We start from the raw sequence: 25,638 nt of genomic DNA, 5'->3' as shown, positions 1-25,638 counted from the left end.
TGATTTCCAAAACATTTAGGTACAGGAAAAGCCTTCGCCGTCTTGATGGGCTTATTAGTCCCAAAAGGCCTCTCTGTTTCAGTTGCCTCTGCCGGTAAAGCCTCAAGTTTTAAGGTTTCTTGCACTGCCACAACTAGTGCGTCCACCAATGCTTCTTCCTGAATTATAGCAGGAGAAGAAGCGTCCTCCTCACTGTCTGAGGGGGCTTTACCTGGGATAGCAACCCTTGCAGAGGAACCTGCAACTGCAGTGACCATCTCTGAATCAGAGTCAGAGGTGTCAGATAGTATAGGGGTAGGCGGGGGTCGCTTCCTTGACCCCCGTCCCTGACAGGCCGCCTCCACCCGAGCCACCATAGACTCCAAAATTGCTGTAAATGACTCTATACTCTGTACACCGGCGGGTCCCGAGGCCCCCTCGAGGGAAACAGGTGGGGGAATCTGTGTGGCAGGGTCCATAATAACTCCAGTTACTTCCTGGATGATATAATTCAAAGTAAAGAAAAAACTTTTTTTTTTTTTTTTTTTTGACCCTCAGCGCCACAAAAAACCCCTTAGTGTTACCTGCTAGGGATCCCTATCGATCGAGAGAGAGAGAGAGATAGACCCCCAGGCTCACCACTTGATGTTCAGAGTTGAACTGCAACAGCTTACAGCGCTGTCTTAGACAAACAGGAAGTCTTTTGGCTGGCTGCCCAGGAAGAAAGGAGGCGGCTCCGCCCCTCTGTACGCCTTCCGGCGCCTCCCCCAAGCTCCACGAGGTGTAGAATCACCTAAAACATGGCCGCCCCCATGCTGGAGACACGAGGCTACGCCAAAATGGCGGCTCGTGCGATCCAGCAAAAAAAATGGCGGCGGCCTGTGCTGACTAGCGGTGTGCTGCAGGCACACAACACTCTCTCTGCATGGGGATATGGCGTGTTTGGCGGTACCGGCCCTGGCGGACCGCATGGCCGTTCGGGAGGCCTGCTATTAGCTGGAGATCTGACTTGGAAGGCAGTCTACATGTCCATGGCTTCTGACTGGTAGGTAGCTTATACTTAACCCATAAGATTCCCAGAATGCCACAGATTACATCTTTAAAACATGTATACAATAGATTGTTAGCTCCCAAACCAAGCCTCCTGGCTTTTGCACACATAAAATCACACTCAAAGTAGGAGGATTTGTGACATGTTATAGGATAGAAAGAACTCTTTCTTACCATACAGAGAGGGGCCCGCGTTCACCACAAAAACCCGTCAGGGAAAACAGGGGGAACATACTACTCACCATACCGGAACCAGGCGGGCACCAACTCCTGACAGTACCCCTCTCCACCGGGGCGGGAGGGCTGTCGACCGATACAGACGCCGTGACTCATGGTCTTTGGCGTTTCAGCGAGACGTTTAACTCGCGGGTTCAGTCCTTTAATGGGACTTTGTCGCGGCCGACTCAGCGCGGAGCTATGGCCTGCACGCGCTCGTAGGCTGAACTGGGGTGACCACCGGATCTCAACATCCAGCCCGTCGCCCAGTTCAGCTTTCTTGCTTGAAGATCTCACAGGAACACTGGAGAAAAAAAGCTGTCCAAAAATCCTTTTAGAAAAAAATTTCTTGCCAGGACCTAAGATCCCAGCAAGGTATCTAGGTCCTTACTCCTAACTAGACAGAAAATAACTGATTTGCTGAGGCAGAGAGAGAGAGGATATACCCTCTGGGACTGCCCCTAGGGTGTGGCCAGAGCTTTTTAATTTCCTGTCTAGTCCTGCTCCTGCGGAGGTAACATAACCCGAAGGTGGTGTATCACCGAGGACTACGTCTGTCGATGAGCGCTAGAGAAAAAAGCTTTAAATTCGCATTACAGTTGCACTGTTTTCAGCACAAATCGCAATGCAAAATCACACTGTACTCAAACAAAAACCTGCATGAGAATTGCATCGCATAAGTGTGAACCCAGACTAAATCAGCTACATAGATCCCAGGGTGTGCAAAGACGGCATTTATTTAGAAAGCAAAAGATTTTGGGTAGTCACCAGAACAGGAATCGAGGGAAAATTTTCCAATAGGGATACAGGTTTTGGTGACCAAGACCTCTTGCTTTGACTATGGGACAGGAAGTGAAGGAAAATTTCCCCAATGGGACACATAGGGCAAAAAAAGCCTGTCAGGGTACCTTAAAAAAAAAAATGATATGATATAGATATATATATACAGTGGGTACGGAAAGTATTCAGACCCCCTTAAAATTTTCACTCTTTGTTATATTGCAGCCATTTGCTAAAATCATTTAAGTTCATTCTTCTTCCTCATGAATGTACACATAGCACCCCATACTGACAGAAAAACACAGAATTGTTGACATTGTTGCAGATTTATTAAAAAAGAAAAACTGAAATATCACATGGTCCTAAGTATTCAGACCCTTTGCTGTGACACTCATATATTTAACTCAGGTGCTTTCCATTTCTTCTGATCATCCTTGAGATGGTTCTACACCTTCATTTGAGTCCAGCTGTGTTTGATTATACGGATTGGACTTGATTAGGAAAGCCACACACCTGTCTATATAAGACCTTCCAGATCACAATGCATGTCAGAGCAAATGAGAATCATGTGGTCAAAGGAACTGCCTGAAGAGCTCAGAGACATAATTGTGGCAAGGCACAGATCTGGCCAAGGTTACAAAAAGATTTCTGCTGCACTTAAGGTTCCTAAGAGCACAGTGGCCTCCATAATCCTCAAATGGAAGACGTTTGGGATGACCAGAACCCTTCCTAGAGCTGGCCGTCCGGCCAAACTGAGCTATCGGGGGAGAAGAGCCTTGGTGAGAGAGGTAAAGAAGAACCCAAAGATCACTGTGGCTGAGCTCCAGAGATGCAGTCAGGAGATGGGAGAAAGTTGTAGAAAGTCAACCATCACTGCAGCCCTCCACCAGTCGGGGCTTTATGGCAGAGTGGCCCGACGGAAGCCTCTCCTCAGTGTAAGACACATGAAAGCCCGCATGGAGTTTGCTAAAAAACACCTGAAGGACTCCAAGATGGTGAGAAATAAGATTCTCTGGTCTGATGAGACCAAAATAGAACTTTTTGGCCTTAATTCTAAGCGGTATGTGTGGAGAAAACCAGGCACTGCTCATTACCTGTTCAATACAGTCCCAACAGTGAAGCATGGTGGTGGCAGCATCATGCTGTGGGGGTGTTTTTCAGCTGCAGGGACAGGACGACTGGTTGCAATCGAGGGAAAGATGAATGCGGCCAAGTACAGGGATATCTTGGACAAAAACCTTCTCCAGAGTGCTCTGGACCTCAGACTGGGCCGAAGGTTTACCTTCCAACAAGACAATGACCCTAAGCACACAGCTAAAATAACGAAGGAGTGGCTTCACAACAACTCCGTGACTGTTCTTGAATGGCCCAGCCAGAGCCCTGACTTAAACCCAATTGAGCATCTCTGGAGAGACCTAAAAATGGCTGTCCACCAACGTTTACCATCCAACCTGACAGAACTGGAGAGGATCTGCAAGGAGGAATGGCAGAGGATCCCCAAATCCAGGTGTGAAAGACTTGTTGCATCTTTCCCAAAAAGACTCCTGGCTGTATTAGATCAAAAGGGGGCTTCTACTAAATACTGAGCAAAGGGTCTGAATACTTAGGACCATGTGATATTTCAGTTTTTCTTTTTTAATAAATCTGCAACAATGTCAACAATTCTGTGTTTTTCTGTCAGTATGGGGTGCTATGTGTACATTCATGAGGAAGAAGAATGAACTTAAATGATTTTAGCAAATGGCTGCAATATAACAAAGAGTGTAAAATTTAAGGGGGCCTGAATACTTTCCGTACCCACTGTATATATATATATATATATATTATACACACACACATTATATATATATATATATATATATATATATATATATATATATATATATATATATATATACACACATACATACACACACACACATATATATAAAATTGTATATTATATTTCTACGTTACGCTTTTAAGCCTTTAACCATGATCTGAACTAAAATAGCCAAATAAGGGGTTTAAAAGCTGAACTTGGGCAAAAATGATATTGGGATTATTCCACTGAAGCTTCGACAGTGAAACCAGCAGCTGGGGCTGGAGAACAGCATGTCGTTGTGCAGCTCCTCCATTCATTAAAACGTAGCTAATGCCCCAATAAGGTTTATGCCCACACTTCAACTTTTACCCTTCTCTACGCGATCAAAAAAAAAAAGAAAAAGCCACATCAATGCCAACAGTGTGTATGGAGGAAGCTCCAATGTATTTAGACAGCTGTGAAACCCACAACTGCCACAATACAATGGTGACACTCAGGGCTTTTTTCAGCGGGAACATGGGGGGAATACACAGTTCTGGTACCTCCAGCACTGAATGTATTTTATAGCAAGAAGTGCGGGGAGGTCTAATAATGCTGGCTGCTAGGGGATCTATTGTCACTGGCGGGGATCTATTTTTGTGTTGGAGTCTATTGTTGCTGGTGTGGGGGTCTTATGGTGCTGGTAGGTAAATGGTTGCTGGTAGGGATCTACTGTTGAGAGATGGGTTTATAGTTGCTGGCTGCTGGGAGAGGTTGTTGCTGCAAGGCGTCTATTGTTGCTGGGATGGTATTTTGTTGGGGGGTGGGGTCTACTGTTGGTGGGGGAGGTCTATTGTGTGGCAGGTCTATTGTTAGAGGGGGAGGGGCCCTGTTGGAGGGGGGGGTGTACTATTGCTGGGGTGGGGCATATCAAACTCCATACAAATTACTTAGCAGAAAATGATACTTAGTCCTAAATTCTCTAAAAGGGGCAGTACTGGGGGGTGAGTAGGGGGTGAAACCTAGGGATTGTGCTCAGAGGTGGGTAGGGGCAGAGATGCAGCGTGACTCAGAAGGGGGGAGCTCCTGCACCCATTCTCTGAGAAAAAAAATCCCTGGCGATGCTGAACAGTAACTGCATCTAATAGGAAGCAGTCATTGTTTGTCTGGCAGTTTTCTAACCGGTGCAGATTTTTTGTTAAACCAGGGGGTGATTGCTTGCAGGGGACACCCATGCATAATTTCTTAATCTGTGCCCAATTTTATTTTGCAAGTTAACACATTAAATCTCTATATGGGGGGGGGTCGAGACCTCCTTCCTGTGATGTCTATTAACTCCAGAACTGGGCTTTGGCATTGAAAACTCAAATCCTGTGCCAGCAAAAATCCTATTTTCTTTCCTTTGCACATGATTGGGTACTCAAAGTGAACAAAGGTTCACAGTATTTAATAGCATTCACTTCCCTAGGTTACTAGCCTACAGCCCTTCCGTTATTGCACCCCAATATACAGAGCATCTGGAAAATATTCACAGCGCATCACTTTTTCCACATTTTATGTTATGTTAAAGCCTTATTCCAAAATAGATTGAATTCATTTTCCTCAAAATTCTACAAATAATACCCAATAATGACAACGTGAAAGAAGTTGGTTTAAAATCTTTGCAAATTTATTAATAATAAAATATGGAAAAAAAAAAAAAAATCCCATGTACATAAGTATTCACAGCCATGACACTCAAAATTTAACTTCAGTGCATCCGGTTTCCACTGATCATCCTTGAGCTATTTCTACAGCTTGATTTGATTCCACTTGTGGTAAATTCAGTTGATTGGACATGATTTGGAAAGGCACACACATGTCTATATAAAGGTCCCACAGTTAACAGTGCATGTCAGAGCACAAACCAAACCATGAAGTCCAAGGAATTGTCTGTAGACTTTGGAGACAGGATTGTGTTGAGGCACAGATCTGGGGAAGGGTACAAATGTCTGCAGCACTGAAGGTCCCAATGAGCAAAGTGGCCTCCATCATCTGTAAAAGGACTCTTCCTAGAGCGGGCCGCTCAGTCAAACTGAGCGATTAGGGAAGAAAAATCAGGGAGGGGGACCAAGAACCCAATGGTCACTCTGACAGAACTCCAGCATTTCTCAGTAGAGAGAGGAGACCCTTCCAGAAGAACAACCATCTCTGCAGCACTCCACCAATCAGGCCTGAATGGTGGATTGGCCAGATGTAAGCCACTCCTCTGTAAAAGGCACATGACAGCCCACCTGGAGTTTGCCATAAGGCACCTGAAGGACTCTCAGACCATGAGAAACAAAATTCTCTGGTCTGATGAAACAAGGACTGAACTCTTTGGCCTGAATGGCAAGTGTCATGTCTGGAGGAAACCAGGCACCGCTCGTCATCTGGCCAATACCATTCCTACAGTGAAGCATGGTGGTGGCATCTCTGGAGAGATCTGAAAATGGCTGTGCAATGTGCACCAATGCTCCCCAACCAAACTGATGGAGCTTCAACAAAGTATTGAGCAAATGCTGTGAATACTTATGATTATATGATAGTGATTGTACATAAGATTTTTTGCGCTCTTTATTTTTAATAAATTTGCAAAGATTCCAAACTTCTTTCACTTTGTCAATATGCTGGATTATTGTATAATTTTGAAGAAAATAACTAATTTAATCCATTTTGGAAGAAAGCTGTAACCAAAAAAAAAAAATGTGGAAAAAGTCCTGTGAATACTTTCAAGATTCCCGTGCAGTAAGCATAGTAATTGACATACTGTACATGCACACATTTCAGATATATCTCTAAATCTATACATACTCTCATACAAATGTTTATATAGTATAAAACACACAGTATATACATCATATACAACCCCAATTCCAAGCGGTGTAAAATCGGCATGAAAGTAGAATGCAATAATTTGCAACTCTCAAACCCAAATTTTGTTCACAATAGAAAAAAAATATCATGTTTAAACTGGGAAAATGTACAATTTTTAGAGCCGCATCGGTTGTCATTACAAGACAGCCGACCGTCGGCTATGGATGCCTCTAGCTGCAGGCATCACTCTGGAACAAGCACTTTCCCGAAATATCGGTATCCTCCGGGGCCGATTCCGATATATCAGGGAAAGTGCATATCGGCCCCTGATATATCGACTTTGCCGATAATCGGTCGATCCCTATTCAAAACGAACAATTTTTTTTTCTTAACGGTACATTTTTTCAGTTTAAAACATTTGATAGGTTTTCCATTGTGTGTATAAAATTAAATAAGTGCGCAGGATCAATAGTGTGAATAGCTGCAACCTTCGAACCAAATGGTGATAAAATTGTGTAGAAAATAAATCAGGTGCGCTAAAATTCACTAGTGTCACAAATCAGGAAAAGGTGTGACACTATAATGAGTGTCCCCCATATACCTGTGATGTGTTTCCAAAATTGATGTGCACTTGAACGGGTGTACAGTAAATACTATGCACCCTGGTGCATATACTTGGGTGTGTTATGGTGAATAGGTGATGATAAATGGATAATGTGATACCAACATAAACCAACAAAGTGCACAAGTAATTCAAAGAAAAAGTGTCCAATATTTCAATGGTTGCCACCTCAGTGTATAGTCCATATACATATAAAAGTGCATAAAGTCCCAATCGTCCCCTCACAGGCTAAAGTAAAATCCACTCTGTGGGTTCCTCTAGATCCGTGGGGTGCAGATGGGTTCCACCACCTTTGTGGGGATTAGCCCCTTACCATAGAGAAAAGAGGTTAAGGACGGATAATCAGCCCAGTAGTGTCTTGGGAATTCAGGGAGGTCACCGTGAAATAATCAGATAGTAAGTGTGGCCTCTTACCGGATCGCTCAAACCAAAAGGCGACTGTCTCACTGATCTTTCGGTGTCTCAACCCAATCCCGGTCCACTCTTGTTCTGGGTGTTACTCTCCGCACAGGTGAGGGCTTCCACGTGTATCTCACAGAAACAGAATCAGACCATAGCGCAGTACCTTTGACAATTTATTAAAACAAAAGTATCCAGTGCACTTACAGTTAGATGTTAACTAATGGACACAGGAAACCGATACCAATATTGGAGTACTCCTATTTCCGTAGACGACTGTTTAGTGGAAACGCGTCATAGAGGAGCGCCGCATCGTCATTGCAAGTTGCCGAGGACCGCACTGCAGGCGGCCACGGCCTCTCCAATATTGGTATCGGTTTCCTGTGTCCATTAGTTAACATCTAACTGTAAGTGCACTGGATACTTTTGTTTTAATAAATTGTCAAAGGTACTGCGCTATGGTCTGATTCTGTTTCTGTGAGATACACGTGGAAGCCCTCACCTGTGCGGAGAGTAACACCCAGAACAAGAGTGGACCGGGATTGGGTTGAGACACCGAAAGATCAGTGAGACAGTCGCCTTTTGGTTTGAGCGATCCGGTAAGAGGCCACACTTACTATCTGATTATTTCACGGTGACCTCCCTGAATTCCCAAGACACTACTGGGCTGATTATCCGTCCTTAACCTCTTTTCTCTATGGTAAGGGGCTAATCCCCACAAAGGTGGTGGAACCCATCTGCACCCCACGGATCTAGAGGAACCCACAGAGTGGATTTTACTTTAGCCTGTGAGGGGACGATTGGGACTTTATGCACTTTTATATGTACATGGACTATACACTGAGGTGGCAACCATTGAAATATTGGACACTTTTTCTTTGAATTACTTGTGCACTTTGTTGGTTTATGTTGGTATCACATTATCCATTTATCATCACCTATTCACCATAACACACCCAAGTATATGCACCAGGGTGCATAGTATTTACTGTACACCCGTTCAAGTGCACATCAATTTTGGAAACACATCACAGGTATATGGGGGACACTCATTATAGTGTCACACCTTTTCCTGATTTGTGACACTAGTGAATTTTAGCGCACCTGATTTATTTTCTACACAGGTTTTCCATTGTGACTAAAATATGGGTTTATGGGCTCTTTCACACGGGCGTTCCGTTCCGTATGTCCGTTTTTCATCCCATCTGTTTGCGGATGAAAAACGGACATAATGTACCTCTATGTAAATACGAATGTCATCGGATGATCATCCGCTGACATCCGTTTTTTGTCAGTTCAGTTCAGTTCAGTTTTTTTGAACGGAGGAGAACCCTATTTTTTCTTCCTTTCAAAAAACGGAACGGAAGCAAAAACGGATGTCAGTGGTGTCATCCGCTGACATCCGTATTTACATAGACATGCATTATGTCAGTTTTTTATCCGCAAACGGATGGGATGAAAAACGGACATACGGACCGGATGACACAAGTGTCATCCATGTCCGTTCCAAAAAAAAAAAAAAAAGGACCTGATCGGGCAAAAAAAAAGGAACGCCCGTGTGAAAGAGCCCTATGAGATTTGCTAATCATTACATTCTGTTTTTATGTAGATTTTACACAGTGCCCCCCCATTTTTGGAACTGGGGTTGTACAATGAACAAGCATGGTTAGTAATGGTCTTTATTTTAACTAGCAAAAATGACTCATTGGAGGTAAAATATAAGATTTCAACCATTTGATGTAACCTAAGCCTTTCAGATGACATTTCTCTTCTAATCTCCCGAGTGGCCTGTGATCGATCAATGACGTGCAGTAACAGACCTGCTCTAATGATATTATGTGTTTGTATTCTGTGTCTTGAATACGCAGTGAGCTGAGCAGCCCTCTGTTCTCTGTATTCATTCTATTCTTAGGATTGGTACAGAATTCTAACTATTAGAAAAATGTGTGTTGTGTACTGAGACCTTCATGACCTACCATGGTAATTATTTTATGCACACGTTTGAGAATGGATAGAATGAATAGCGCCATTCAACTCAATGGTCTTTATAATGAGCAAAGAGCAAAATGCATGATGTGCAGCCAATCGCAACACCAACATGTCTACAGAATGTTGAAATCTGGTTGCTATATGATACTGCTGTTTCCAGCTTTAGTTAGTAGCAAAAGAACACAGTAGCAGGTCACAGGATTTGGTAAAATCAATAGGGCATCGCTTTATCAAAAATAGCACACTTACAAAGATGCTGTATTCCAATCAGAGTGACAGTAGAAGGAAAAGGCCGTGCCAAGATGATGAGCCAGTAAACCAGCAGGGGTGTGGCGCCAGATCCGTCTGGGTCGCTCAGTGTCCGCTGCTCCTCTCTGTCAAGCCCTCCATTTGCTTCCGCTCACCCAACGAATTAAATTCAAAATACTAACATCTTACAAAGCCATCCACAGCTTAGCCCCCAGCTACATCACCAGCCTCGTCTCAAAATACCAACCTAATCGCTCTCTTCGTTGCTCTCAAAACCTCCTGCTATCTAGCCCCCTTGTCACCTCCTCCCACGCTCGCCTCCAGGACTTTTCCAGAGCCTCTCCAATCCTATGGAACTCCTTACCCTTATCTGTGCGATTGTCTCCCACTCTATTAGCTTTTAGGCGATCTCTGAAAACCCTCCTTTTCAAAGAAGCCTATCCTACCCACCCCTAACAAATGTACCTCCATTTTCTCCATCAACCCATCCCCCACGGTTATTGCCTTTTGTTTCACTTGACCCTCCCTTCTAGATTGTAAGCTCTAAAGAGCAGGGCCCTCTAGTTCCTCCTGTTTTGAACTGTATTGTAACTGTATTGTCTTCCCTCACATTGTAAAGCGCTGCGCAAACTGTTGGCACTATATAAAACCTGTATAATAATAAATAATAATAATACAGGAATCACTGATGGCGTCTGCATCCACTAATGCAGCACACTGACAGGAGGCAGAGCAACGTCACAGGATGGGCAGGCTGCCAAGCTTTTTAAGGCCACCACCTTCTTTGTTAAGCTTGCCCGAAAAGGGAAAAAGCTGGCTTTAAGCATGGCAGGCTGGAACATCTTTGCATGGCCCTTTTCTTCTGCTGCCACTCTGGTTAGCAAAAAGCTTCTCTCCCTTACAAGTATGTTATTCTTATAAGGTGATGCCTTATGGATTTACTAACTCCTGCACCCTGGGGCTGTATTATTTTGCATATACCATTGAGTGGATCCTTCCCAGATCTGCAATCAGGAGCTGCAGGATATCTCTGGATCCTTCCCTTGTCCCCTTTCCCTCTGTATGGACTCCAAGGACTTTATATGATATTGGGAGCACTAAGCAAACTGTGTGCAATTTCAGTGCATACATTTCTGGTTGTTAGTAGCAACCTTTGCAGATGCCGGCAGGGGAAGTACACCATAGAGAATACTGAGGACCAGATGTTCCTCGGCAGTCTCTATGACTCTCGGAGGCCTGGCATTGAAGATAAACCACAAAAAGGAAAAGTCTTTGGCATGCTTTCTAATTTCCAGGCTTTAGGACCCTGGGCATCAGCCTGCCGACTGTGAAAAGATACTGTTAAGTAACAAATGGTGGAAGTAAAGGATACAATGTAACTGTGCAGACAAAGAAACCACAAATGGAAACAAATGAAGGTTAAAAACAAGACTACAGAAGGTATAGCAGGATTCAAAACATAGGCAACTAAAACTAGTGATGCGATCCCTGCACTGCACTGAAATTGCATTGTAATTGCGATCCGCTGCAGGTGTCCATACAAAGTTAACGACATGCACAAACACATTGCAACCGTAGTGTGGTTTGCCTGCACCGAATCACATAGTACAAAATGACCATGCGATCCGGTTGTGGTGCAGTTCAAAAAAAAAAAAGTGCCTGCAAAATAAATGAGCTCAAATCGCACAGTACTGAATCGCATGGGAACTGAACAGGAATGCGGTGCAGTTCCTGTGCAATTCACATGCAGGTTACAGTGTGAACTGGGGCTTAGGCAGCCGTGTAAGCTTGAGAAAGCAGGTTCTGGAGAGAACAAGAGGGAAAGGAGAGGCGCGTTTCAAGATCACTGTGTAAAAAACAAAAAAAACAAAAAAGGTAATCAAATGCACTCACAGATAGAGGAGACCATAGAGAGCATCAGTGCCTGTCACCAAATCACTGCTCTGTTATTCTCCTCGTGTACTGAAGCAAAGGATTATGGGATACGCGTTTCGGGATACTATCACATCCCCTTCATCAGTCTAACCCAGTACTAACCTCTGGAATCCCGTCACTGTCAGGATCCCTGAGAGGCCTGGACCATCTCTCTGTGAGGCCAGTCGACAGTGGACTTTAGCCCGCTGTTGGCTGAATTTGGTTACAGGAGTGCAGAGCTAAGTGCATGCCTGTGACCCACAGGAGAAGTATGGATTAAAGAGCTTTGGCCATACTTTTCCTTGACAGGTAAGATGGCCTTCTAACTCTCTATTGGTTTTCCTATTAGGGTGGATTACCGGTGGAACCAAAGGGTGAGAACACCACTGTTTAACAAATTCCCTCCCAAAGGGGGGACGGTTCCAGCAGACTCTAAGATGGGGCCCATATCCCTACAGGCTGCTCCAGTCTGAATAAAGTAATACCTTGCATAGTGGGTGTAAAGAAAAGGTCATTGCAATTGTACAAGCTCTAAAAGACCCAAGGCTGGAGAAAGCAGGCTGATCCTTCACATGCAGGGTAATCCACTCTGCACTAATAAAGTTCAAAATGAACTCTTGCAAACCTGGGGTGACGGCCGGAGCACTGTGGTGTGTTAAACAGTCTTTTCAGATAGACTATTGGGGGATGATCACAAGGACCAGTCTCCTGGTCGGTTCTAAGAACTTGGAAAGTTCAGAGACAGACTTTGCAGGAGGAAAGAACTGGAGTGCACCTACAGCCTTTAGGGTCATTACCCACAAGAATTCAGTGAGATAGACCACAAAGTTCTAGGTGGATGTGAAAGTCCATTTGACAGGGGAGGGAGCGTTGCCTCATCCAACAAATCTAAGGTAGACCCTGTATCTAAAGGGGCATGAAATTCCAGATTATAGGCAGACCACGTAGTTGCCCTCAAAAGGTTTGTTAGGGTTACCCATAGCAGGGGGAACTACCTCCCTGTGCAGGCATATTGCAACCACATAGTGGTAATTCAACTAGGCTTAAAGTGTGAGGCAAGGCTTCAGGTACTCACAGACTCAGCGAGCTGGTGCCAAGGGTAGGGTGACTGGAGGTGACCAGGTTACTGTAGGCAGGCAGTGGGAATGGAGTATTTTGATTGGTTTGCGCAAAAGTTATTGCGTTTACTAACAAAGGGAAAGATTTTTGTCATTTTTGTTGTTTTTTTTTTTTAACGCATAATGGCGGCGATCTGCGATTTTTTTTGCGGGACTGCGACATTTCGGCGGACAGATCGGACCCTTGACTGACATTTTTGACACTTTTTGGGGGTACCAGTGACATTACTACAGTAATCAGTGCTATAAATATGCACTGTTACTGTAAAATTACACTGGCAGTGAAGGGGTTAACTTTTTTTTGAGAGGGAGGGGCTATGTGTGTCCCTATGGGGCGTGATTCTAACTGTGATTGGCTGTGGCTTGAGATGTATGAACAGTGATCAACGGTTCTACATAGTAGAACCGTATGATCATCATTCATACACCGGGGAGAATGACAGGCGGCTTGTTTACATTAGCCGCCTGCCTTTCTCCCTCTCTACCAACGATCGCGAGTGACCGGCGGACGATCGGGTCCGCGACCGCGTGGGAGCGCGCCTCCGGCAGCGCGCGCGCGCTCGCTCCTGAGACCCTCACAGGCTAGCGACGTAGACCTACGTCGCTCTGCCTGTGAGGGGCTGACTGCCGCAGTAAATATACTGTGAGCAGTCGGCAAGTGGTTAATGATGTAAAAGAGCACAGAACATGTGCAGCATTCTACCCAGTGGATGATGTCAGCACTTAGTCCCTCAGAATGAACCCTATAGTGGTAGAACCAGTGGTGCCAGGATATTTGAGAGCCATCCTGCATTGAAATATTGTGGTAGCTCCCGCTATTTCACCCTGGATGGCCTTACAACATGAGTCATCAGAGACAAGGCTAAGCTCCAAGGCTATGGTACGCTTCCTGTAGGCATCAGTACAACCCAACGGTATCTGAATTCCTGTGTCCCACAATAGATGAGAAAGAAAAAATGTGTGAACTTGATGTAACCTACGTCTTTCAGATGACATTTCTCTTCTAAACTCCCCAGTGGCCTGTGATCGATCAATGACAGGCAATAAACAGACCTGCTCTAATGATATTATGGGTTTGTATTCTGGGTCTTGATAACGCAGTGAGCTGGTCAGCCTTCTGTTCTCTGTATCTGATTTATTTTTAGGATCAGTAGAAGTCTAACAATTAGAGAAATGTCAGCGTTGTGTACAGAGACCTCCATGACCCAACAAGAAACACACAGTAATTATTCTGCTGCCCACTCTAGAAAACAGATAGAACGAACAGTACAATTCTATTCAATTCTTATTGAGCAAAATCGGTGATGGGCGGCCAATCAGAACACCACCATGGTAAATCCTGGCTCTTTAGGGATACCCCTGTAGCCATCTTTCATAGTAGCAACCTTTGCAGATAGGCATGCCTTTATCATCTGGTAGGCACCCAGAGCTGGATTCTCACCATGGCTCTTTTTTTAAATTACATTTTGGATAGAGTGGGCAGAGTTAAACCCCCCTGTCAGGTTTTTACTTGTGTGGGTCCCCCTAGTGGGACAATCTATCCTAGTGACCACTGTCTCTGGTACAGATGGTGTTGGGAATTTTAAGAGTTATCATAAAAAAGGGAAGTGAATGAAAATCTTCCAATGGAGACATGCACTATATTACCAAAAGTATTGGGACACCTGCCTTTACATGCACATGAACTTTAATGACATCCCAGTCTTAGTCCATAGGGTTCAATATTGAGTTGGCCCACCCTTTGCAGCTATAACAGCTTCAACTCTTCTGGGAAGGCTGCCCACAAGGTTTAGGACTGTGTCTATGGGAATGTTTGACCATTCTTCCAGAAGCACAATAGTGGGGTCAGGCACTGATGTTGGACGAAAAAGCCTGGCTCGTAGTCTTCATTCTAATTCATACCAAAGGTGTTCTATTGGTTGAGGTCAGGACTCTGCGCAGGCCAGTCAAGTTCCTCCACCCCAAATTTGCTCATCCATGTCTTTATGGACCTTGCTTTGTGCATTCATGTTGGAACAGGAAGGGGCCATCCCCCAAACTGTTCCCACAATGTTGGGAGCATGAAATTGTTCAAAATGTCTTGGTAGGCTGACACCTTCAAGATTTCCATTCACTGGAACAAGGGGGCCAAGCCCAACCCCTAAAAAAACAACCCCACACCATAATCTTCCCTTCACCAAATGATTTGGACCAGTGCACAAAGCCACACCCAACTCCCCCCCCCCCTCAAAAAAGAGCCCCGTGCCGCGAATGGCGGCTCCCGCGCGCATGCACGGGAGTGATGTCATCGCGCCTCCGACCAATCAGATGGCCGGAGGACACGAACCAGGAAGCACGGCAGCCAAACATGTCGGCCGTCCTGTCACTGAGCGGGCGGCACTGCGAGGGCTTCGTTCTAAGGTATTTCATAATGAGCTACTTACAAGGTTTTTTTTTTTTGGGGGGGGGGGGGGGGGGTTTACTTTCTCTTTAATATCACTTTAATGCTTAGGAGCACAAAGATTACTTTTAAATGTACTACTCCTTTGCTGTGCATCAATAGGCTTCCAGAGAAGGCTAGAACGTCATTCATTTTTTCTATAGTCACCCATCAGGTGGGCAAGTACCATTACCAGAATTTAAGGTGGGTTGTAGGAATAGGGAACAACACAGAACATGCCTAAAACCAAAAGAAGTTTTATTTTTTTTCCAGGATTTCAGCTTTAAAAAGAAACCTTTCATTAAAAGTATATATAAACGTTATAAGAATGAACATCTCTTATTTGCTCTCTTTTGGTCTGCTTAGTTTACCACTGAATTGGTTTTGTTATATCTGTTTGATAAGCACTTTACTTTTTTATATCATTCCTTAAATCATGTGACTGTCAAAGTGCTTCCAGTTTCTGTGAGCGGTGTTGATAATCTCACTGGGGTGCTAAAAGTCTTGGGATGTCTCACCTGGATCCAAGGACCCCTTTTGAGCGGAAGCTGGATCTGCCATAGGACGACTGAGATCTTCCACGCAGGATGGCACAGAGGCCAAAAGACCTAGAAAAAAACAAACGTTTTTTTATAAACCAATACTGCATACTACATTGTTAAACGTGCAAGGTACTGTGAGTTTTTGCTAATAAAGGAAGCAGGGAAGCCTGGCACCATTCCCCACTAATATGGCTGCATCAGCTGGAGTACAGAACAGCGATTTCCCTGAATAGGACTTCATTCAGGCTTTGTGCAGCTGAGAAGTCCACAAGAAGAGCATACACACCAACTAAATTAAGAGTTTGACAGACTGCCAAAACCTATGCTGAAAGACTAAACTTATTCTTGAGTTGGAAGGATTTTAGGATACCTTTGAAAAAGGATAACAGACGCTGGATACTCACAGAGCCCTCGATAGCGAGACAGCTGTTGATAGGTCTGTTTCATGCGTTCTATGTTTAATCTGCTGGCTTCAGCATGGTTGACAATGGGTTTTGGATAATCGACACCCACAACGCACTTGGCTTCCTTCTGCACAGATTCCGGGGCGTTCCATGGCTCATATATGTAACGGGAAGGATAGCCTTTGAGCACTGGCAGGTACCGTCTACAAGCCAAAGAGGTAATCAATTTAGCAAATGTACCCAAACACAAAAAAAAACAGAAACATGACCCATTACCTTCTGTAATGCCAAGACATTCATCCACTTAACACAAGAATACGCAACCTTGGTACTCCAAGCATGTGGAACTCCATTGTCACATGGGGCACTGAAAGACTTATAGCCAAATAGCCAAAAGGCATGACCCCCAGGAGCAGCCGCATGATGAGATTGGAAGTTTCACAAGAGCTGGAGTGTCAAGGTTGTCCACTTGTAGCCTAACAGAATACAGAAATATTCAAAAAAGATCCCCACATCATAGTATATTACAATAAAATGTCCCCGTCATAGTCCTTATACAAGCCCAACATGAACAAAGTTACAGGCTGACAGTCTGCAGGATCCTGCCATTGCACCCACGACCTGCTGATCATGGGTGCAATGTTTTACAGGAGTGAAAAAAATAAAAAAAAAATGTGCATTTTATTCACCTGCAATAAGATCATCTTTTTTTTTTTGGTTACAAAATGTGAACTAGCCTTTGGTATTCTTGCAGTCAGTGACAGCAGAGCTGGGACTGGGGGAGGGAGATGCAGCTCAGGGAGCCAGTCAGTTGTGCTGCAGGGCTAAGTGCTAAGAAAGTTATATGCTAATATGAGGTGAGAGCAGAGTGACCGATGACCTCAGCTTCCCCTTTCACTGTTGAGACACGGGCTGGAGGAGAGACAAGACCTGAATGTTTTTCTTTACTGCAACATAGTAAGAGAAAACTTAATTACCTAAAAATTCTATATCTTGGAGTACAGTAGAGGACACAGGCAAAGCATTGATAGAACCTGGGTTATAAGCTTGTACCTTCAGGTGATTGGACACTGACAAGCTTTTGAGGACAGGCCCCCTAGACGTCTCCCTTAAACCCTACCCCACCATGCGACTTCTCCAAGCTTTGTAGCAAGCAATGTGGAGTAACCAAAGTATGAAAGAAGGGTGTCCAGTCATGGAATTTACAGGCAAGTCCAAAATTTTTGTTATATTAATCATACAGTACAGGACACAAAGTATTTATACACCCTGGGATGTCCCCAAGCAATGAAGGAGAAGGACGGGCAACATTGGGCAAACAGAATTGTGCCAGCAGGCCCAATAACAAGGGTAGACAGACCCATCTTTAGAGTGCCGCTGTGAAAACCTTGCAGCTGAAGGATGCATCCGCAGAAGATTGGACACCCGACGGGCATAACGTTTGCTGAAATGCCCAGGTAACTCCTACCGATCTGGTGGAATGGACATGGGAAAGTGCAAGAGGACATTCATACTTCGTGTAAGCTTCAGCAATCAGATTTCTTATCCATCTCGCAATGGTGGACTTGGAAGCAGGGTGTCCATTGTAGGATCCTGAGGACAGGACAACTAAAGGATTGATCTGTCTGATTGAAGCTGTAGCTTTGAGGTAGGACTCTATTGGCTATAACTATGCTCAGATAAATGAAGAAAGATATTAGTAGTTGATCTCCATCCGGGGGCACTGATCTGCTGAACCGCGAGCCTGAACACCCGATGACACCAGTATGTCTCCTTTTACCAGAGGGACTACCCTTACCATGGATTGACATATATATCTCTGGTTTCCCTGTCTTTGGCCTATTGGCTACTTCCTTTTTTGGCCTCTGCCTTTAGTAAGATAGGTCTCCTATCCAAATCCGTCTATAGTCTCATCGGCTATCAGTCCTACCTCAGCAGATCATCCCCCGTATCTGTTGTATATTCGGTTTACCGTTCCTTGCCTGTATCCTGGACAATGTGAAGCACACATCCGCCTCTACAGGGAATCTATGTACCAGTAGCTCCGGAAGAAGCTCGAATTTTTGAGCGAAACATGTAGGGCACCTGGCCTCATTGTATACGGCAGAGGACGCTCTGCGTTATCCCGGCCACTGCCTTTGGGCTGGCTAGGATACAGCGTATAGCATCCTCATCCATTACCATCCTTTTATGACACAACTACTGTAAACCAATTATATGTCTATGGTTATTGACCAGTTATTTTGTTGTGTTGTGTTTTTTTGACTTTTATGTATCTTGTCCAATTATCCCCCTGTCTCAGGGGGCTCCACTCCCTGTTTTTATGTCATTAATAAACAAGTTTTTTACTCTAATCCTACTGTGCCTATAAAGTCCATTCGCATTTTTTCTGTATTTTTGACAATCATTCGGACGTGGCACACGGTTTCATTATGTTGTTGCGCCCCTATTCTTGCTGCTGTAGTGGTAGCGCACTAATTTTGTTCAATGAAGAAAGATATCCATTGGATGTTGTGAAGCAGGGATGGTAGGACTATATCCTCGTTCGGTGGAAGACTGACACCACTTTGGGAAGAAAGGATGGTTTTTGGGTGTTAGACAACCTTGTCTTTATGAAGTATAAGGAACAGCTCTTTAGGAGGACAGTCACCAACTTAGAGACACGTCTCACAGACACGATAGCAACTAAAAAAGCTACTCTGCAGGAGAGGTCATCTAAGGGAATATCCCTAGTGGATTCAAAGGAGAGTTTCTGCAAGGCATAGAGAACCAAGTTGAGATCCCAGGGAAGCACACGATGCTGCAATTAAGGCCCAATGAGAGATACACTCTAAAGAAAAATCTTGTGGCGTCATCAGACTGGAACTGAAGTCTCTTAGCCTGATATAGAGGTAATGGTAATTTCCTGATGCTCCTTAGGGTCCTTTCACACGGCAATCCGATCCGTCTGTCAGTTTTTCAGGCTGACCTGATCGGATGCTCTATGCATCCCTATGGGGCAGCGGATGTCAGCAGAGACATCTCCGCTGACACCCGCTGCTATCCGTTTCTGATCCGTGAAATCCGGACAGATGGAAACCCTATTATCCATCCGTCTGGAGGATGGAATCGGATGAGAACGGACAGGCGGTCCGTTCCCATCTATCTCCCCATAGAGGACAGCGGGGATCTGACAGCTCCGTCTCTGCACACAAAACGGAGACCGAGCTGTCATCCGCCTGCTCAGCGGAGATTGGTGGATCGATCTCCCGCTGAGCAGCGAACGGACCTCCTCGGACGGCGCATCGTGTGAAAGGACCCTTAAGGGGCCAATGCATGGATTCAACACAAGCTGTATATCTATGTGCACAGGAAAAAATGCACTTTCAAACATGAGTGTATTTCTTTGTTTTTAATATAGTTTATTTTAATGGCTAAAGCACGATGATTTGAATTCTTAACCCTTCGGGGTTTGGTTGTTGGCTGCTTACACCTAGTACTTATTTTATTCCTCACCGTACACTCCATAGCGCTGGTCACCTTTGTTCTTTGCCTAAAGCACGATGATGACCTGTCTATGATTTTGTTTGAGCAGATTTTGGAATATTGAAGATTGTGGATCCATAATGGGCGGTTAAAATGTAGAGAGTTGTTGGTGAATTTGGAGATATTCAACACCAGTGGCTAAGACCCTCAGAGTGGGAAGGTGTTCTGGAACCTATTTGTATAGGTAAGAGTGAGAGGTGGGCGCATGGTGTGACTATTTGTGTCAGAGTGAGAGGTGGGCGCATGGTGTGACTATTTGTATAGGTCAGAGTGAGAGGTGGGCGCATAGTGTGACTATTTGTGTAGGTCAGAGTGAGAGGTGGGCGCATGGTGTGACTATTTGTGTAGGTCAGAGTGAGAGGTGGGCGCATGGTGTGACTTGTGGCGGATGTCACGAGGTGTTGAGATTTAAGACCATAATGCTAATGGAGAGTGGATTGCAATAAGACTTTTACAGAATATGGATAATTCACATATTGTTGGACATTATATTTTATAGCACTGTTTTGCACATGTAATTTGAGTTTTTACCATATGGGGTTTCCACCCATATTAGCAGTTTATATTGTTTTTTGCTCACAGAAGGTCTTGAGTTTCACACCTTAAGGACCCTTTCACATGGGCAGACTGATCGGGTCTGCCTATATCTTTTTCAGGTGGACCTGATCAGACTCTCTAGTATACTCTATGGAGCAGCGGGTGTCAGAAGATGTGTCCATTGACACCCGCCAACATCTAATCCTATCTGCTAAAAGACAGACAGATGGGGGAACGTTCCTCATCTGTCTGGCGGATTGGATCAGATGGCAGTCGGGTATAAACAGACAGTCCATAGAGGACAGTTGGCGGTGTCTGTCTGCTCTGCATAGTGTATTCTCTTTTTGGAAAAGGGTTCCACCACTATTCATTAGAGTACCATAAGATTATAAAAATAGGGTAGCGCTACATTTTTTTGCATTATAGGTTTTGTTTGGTGTGGGAACACACAACAGTGTTTAGCAGCAAGCCTGTCATTTATTAGTAATATAGTAATAGTTCTATTTATTTAAATTTCACACTTAATATCACGAAGATTATAATATCATGAGGATTGAGGCTCATTTAAGGTATCTACATTAAAAAAAAGGCAGAGATTTGTCCTTTTAAAGGCTTAAATTGGAATTAATGTCTACATTAAAAAAGATATGATTAAAACCACTGCATTCGCCCTCTTTCTACCATATATGTTTCATATATGGTAGTGTTGCTCAAAGTAAATACCTAATTTAAGTCCACTGCAGTCCAGGCACATGATGCAGAAAGCTCTGGTCCCGTGTGTCACGGAGCACTTGACAAGGGTACTGAATTCTAGAAACTCCAACATCACCACCCACCAGCTTCCATTTTTCATATGAGGTCGGTGCTCCATTGTCTCCGCTACAGCAGCCAATCTATGACACCGGGGAGCCAAATCTTCTGCATCACATGATCAGAAAAGGGTGAATGTTTATACAGCATAGGTAGGAAGGAGGGAAAGGAGGTTGGGGAGCAGTGGTTTTGGGTATTCTTATATGTAAACTTTGCTTCCACTTAAAGGCCACGTTATCAAGGCCTGATTAGGAAGGCCAGAAATTGAGGCAGAGTAATCTCTGGGACTGAAGCACCTGTGTTCACACCAGGCAAAGAAGGATTTTCAGGTATGATAGTAGATCTTCCTGGAAGTGGCTTTTCTTGCTTTTAGCAAGGTAAGAATATTTACTAAGAGCGGGGGTTCAACAGCCATGCTATTAAAGATAGAGACTCTGTAGCAGGATGGAATAGAGTGGGGCTTGACAAATTTGTTAAGAATCTAGGACACAGCTAAAAAAAAGTTAAGAGCCAATTTCTTTTTTAAACCTACTGCTTCAGCTGTCCACGCTGTTAGCCACAAGGATCTGTGCATGTGATTGAGATTAGAGCCTTTCTGGAAATTTGTCTCAGGAGGTAGTTGCTGTGATTGCTCTGTTAAGGCACAAGCCCGTAAAACAAGGTAATGTTGGTGATTCATTGCCCTAGTCCAGGTAGCTGCAGTTCGACATTGCAGCAAAGAACTGGTTGTAGGGTTGGAACTGCAAAAGTAAAGAGCCTTTAAGAGCATCTCAAACTTTCTATCTGCAGAATCTCCGAAAGAAGGAACATCTTCAATAAGTACAATGAGATGTTTAAGAAAACAAGATCGTTCACATTGATAGCCCATTTCTTCTGTAAACTCTCTTTCTACAGGACACACATAGTTCAGCAACTTATTTTTAGGGGAGCAAATTCCTGGCTGTGCGCAATGCCGAGGCAGACTACAGCAACAAGCCTTTCCACATGAGCAAACCTAGTTTGTGAAGCTCCCTCTTTAATATAGCTGCATTTTGGGTGAAAAAATATTCTTCAGCTTCCTCCAATATGGTCATTGTGTTTTATCAAGTCCCAAGTCAGCGCAGCCCTCTACTAGGAAATTCTAGAGCACTTCATGCTTCCCTCTGCTGACCAGCTTTATGGAGATGCTAATTTCATTTTCCAGCAGGACTTGGCACCGCCCACACTGCCAAAAGTACCAATACCTGGTTTAATGATCATGGTATCACTGTGTTTAAAACTTGCTTGACCTAAAGCCCATAGAGAATCTGTGGGGTATTGTCAAGAGAAAGATGAGAGACACCAGACCCAACAATTCAGACAAGCTGAAGGCCGCTATCAAAGCAACCTGGGCTTCCACCTCAGCAGTGCCACAGGCTGATCCCCTCCATGCCACGTCGCATTGATGCAGTAATTCATGCAAAAGGAGCCTCAACCAAGTACTGAGAGCATACTATACTGTACATGGACATACCATTCAGTAAGCCAACATTCTGTAAGTGCTGAACTGCGTGTATTTCTTTTTGGGATTTTTTATTTGTTGGAGGATGTGCATTACTTAAGTGTCGTTTTTTTGCACTTTCACTTTTTATATTGTTATATAATCAGAATTTTTATTTTCCACATGCATTTATAGGTGTTGAAGCATGAGTGCACATACATATATATATATATACATACACACACACACACACACACACACCACACGTTTTGTCATATATGTCATTTCACTGTTGTCTATATAATTGATATAGCGCCGCTCCATACAGTTTTATTATTCTTCTCAGTGTTTAGGGTGACACTACAGGGGATTGGCTGCTATATCCAGCTTTATTTTTTTTCGGTTTGTTTTCACTTGGTAACGCATTGGTTCTTTGCTTTATATTATAGTGATGCACCATTGTTCACAATACAGGTAAGCTCTTAAGTGACCCCAACAAGTGAATTCAAGCGTAATGCAAATCCAGTTCTATTATTATTATTATTATTATTTAGAACTTCACACGTGACACAGTCACTGAAATTTAGCTCATCACTAGACATGGGGTCCAACATAAGGCTAAAAACTAAATCTACAGAAAGGGAGGGCCACAGGACAACAAAACGCTAGTTTGGGTTTTATCAGAGTGACTCCCATAGAAAAATACAACAAAGTTCTGTGGCTGGAAATGTATTGGTAGCAAATGGTTTATCTAATAGTGCCCCTAATCTGAAACTAACACTCAACACCGGCCAAAATATTAGATTAGGGTATTTTAACCACTTAAGGACCGGAAGGATGCTGGTTATACTCACTGTGGAACCTCAGGGGTTAATCCTCCACATTGTGTTAAAAGGCTGTTTGATCCCGTCTCCTCTGATCCTCCCCTTCTTCCACAGTCCCCAATCCCATCTCCCGATAGAACGGAGCCTTCAGGGCACTTTAGCAATACACATCAAAGTGAGCATGTGCAGAGTTTTCTTTTCTTGGGAGGCTGCATGTGATCGGGACAGGGCCAATCAGCACTGTCCACAGAGGGGTCAGGGGTCCTGCAGCCTCATAGGACAGTTAGAAGAGAATGAAAACTCCTCCTACCAGCTTTACCAGGCACTAATAGAAGTTATAAGACTGCTATATACTGCTGATGAGAAAAGGTATTTAGCAGTTTAGATTTACTAAAATAATTGCATTTCCATATTCTGTGTACTGTGGGAAACCATATACAGTGAATGCAGGCTCCTGGGTTTAGTAACACTTTAATCTGAACTTATCCCAAATATGAACTTTAATACCATCATAGTTATAAATATATTTTATTTTCACTGTGATAGGCGCTATGATGGTGGCACTGGTGTAATCCTGTAGTAAAATTCTGTTGCCCATTTACCATGTGTCATAGGCACAGAAAACCTGCTCCAAAATGAAACATTCCACTCCTCTGGAAACCGAAGCACAATAATTCATTCCTTACAAGAACTTGTATCGGCACACACCTGATATAGTCCCCGCTGGGATCCGTCCGTCTTCCGAAGCCCACAGGACAGTAACAGTGGAAGAACTGCTGGAAGAATGCACTACATGACAGCCACATCCAACTTCCTGCGTTTACGCTGAAATCTGCGTCCAGCAGCAGTTCATCGAACACCTGCAGACAGAGACACATACTGATGAACAGAATTATAGAAGAATTGCCAGTCAGCAGCTCTGTCTAAATGCTGAAGTTTGGCAAATCACAGGCATCCAAGCAGTGTCCCCAACCTACCAGATTGAAATTTACTGACATGACACCCAAAGTTTACTGGCACAGCCAAGTTTTTACTGGTATTTCCAAAAGTTACAAACTTACAGTTTTAAGTGCGAATTTCAGTATTTAGGCTACAAGCAAGTACAATATGCAATCAGCAATGTGATTTAATGTAGACATTAGGGCAGAGAACATATTTCCTATTTTATTTTTAATCTAGTAAGTAGCTCAGGGACCAGACTCAGGAGGGAAAGAAATTAGAATGGACACACACATGAAATTGATGATGATGACACCTCAGGCTCATGGACACAACACTCCCCCTCCTGAGTCACAGTGACAGTCTCTCTCCATGCCAGGTGGTCCCTTCAGTCCACTACAGTTCATACAGCACTGACAGTCCAGCTCCCGGCTTGCCTTGCTCCCGTCCCACAGACCCGCACATGAGACTGGCTGATCCACTCGGCTACCTTGCATCATGACATCACACAATACACGGTGGCACCGCCTCCACCAGAATCATCAGCGCCCCCTGATCACACAGTAGCAGGCACTTGGATAGTCTCAGCTGGTTCCGGACTGGAATTGCGCATCCGCAGTTCCAAGCTGAGCCTTAAGTGCTCTATCACAGAGTCGGACCGTTCAGATCTGCCTGTTAGTTTTTTTGGCGGATCTGAACGGTCCTCCCATGCATCCCTATGGGGCATCGGGTGTCAGCAGAGACATGTCCGCTGATATCTGATCTGATCCGTCAAATCTGGATGGATAGAAACCCTATTTTTCATCCGTCGATCGGATGGGATCGGATAAAAACGGACCGATGGTCTGTTCCCATCCGATTCCCCCATAGAGATGCATGGGGAACTGACAGCTGTGTCTCCGCATACAGCACAGAGAACAGCTGTCATTCTCCTGCTCAGCGGGGGATCGGCGGATCGATCCCCCGCTGAGATAAACGGAGTCCGTCCGACGGACAGACTGTGTGAAAGTGGCCTAAGGCACTATTTTTTACTGGCAACCTTTTCCTGTCACTGGCCATTACTGGCAGGAGAAAAGCGTCTTTTTTTTTTTACCGGTCCCAGTAAAAATACTGACAGTTGGCAACACTGCATCCATGGAGTCAAGAATCCAAAGGACTAAAAAAAAGAAAGGCAATGATTTTCATCTCTCAATACCTTCCATTATTACTTCTAATAAAAGGAGATAAAAAAAACTAATGCCCAAA

General features: G+C 44.2%; 1 protein-coding gene and 1 long non-coding RNA gene across 2 annotated transcripts in view; one reads left to right on the top strand and one right to left on the bottom strand.

Annotated features, from left to right (window-relative positions):
* LOC309565207 overlaps positions 1 to 25,638 on the top strand; it is a 1,884,446-nt gene that overhangs the window by 193,106 nt on the left and 1,665,702 nt on the right. The gene's annotated exons all lie outside the window — the stretch shown is intronic.
* Positions 1 to 25,638, bottom strand: part of CRY2 (cryptochrome circadian regulator 2) — a 95,625-nt gene that overhangs the window by 19,818 nt on the left and 50,169 nt on the right. Inside the window, exons 8-10 of the mRNA XM_082270008.1 lie at positions 24,163 to 24,314; positions 16,300 to 16,502; positions 15,872 to 15,961 (exon numbers count right to left, since the gene is read on the bottom strand). Coding sequence (XP_082126134.1) covers positions 15,872 to 15,961; positions 16,300 to 16,502; positions 24,163 to 24,314 — 445 coding nt within the window. The remainder of the gene's footprint in view (positions 1 to 15,871; positions 15,962 to 16,299; positions 16,503 to 24,162; positions 24,315 to 25,638) is intronic.

The sequence above is a fragment of the Pelophylax lessonae genome (genome assembly GCF_965119305.1).
Source record: "Pelophylax lessonae genome assembly, chromosome: 10".
Classification (NCBI taxonomy): domain Eukaryota; kingdom Metazoa; phylum Chordata; class Amphibia; order Anura; family Ranidae; genus Pelophylax; species Pelophylax lessonae.
The sequence above is the reverse complement of the archived record's forward strand: the minus strand, read 5'-3'. Positions and strand labels throughout refer to the sequence as shown.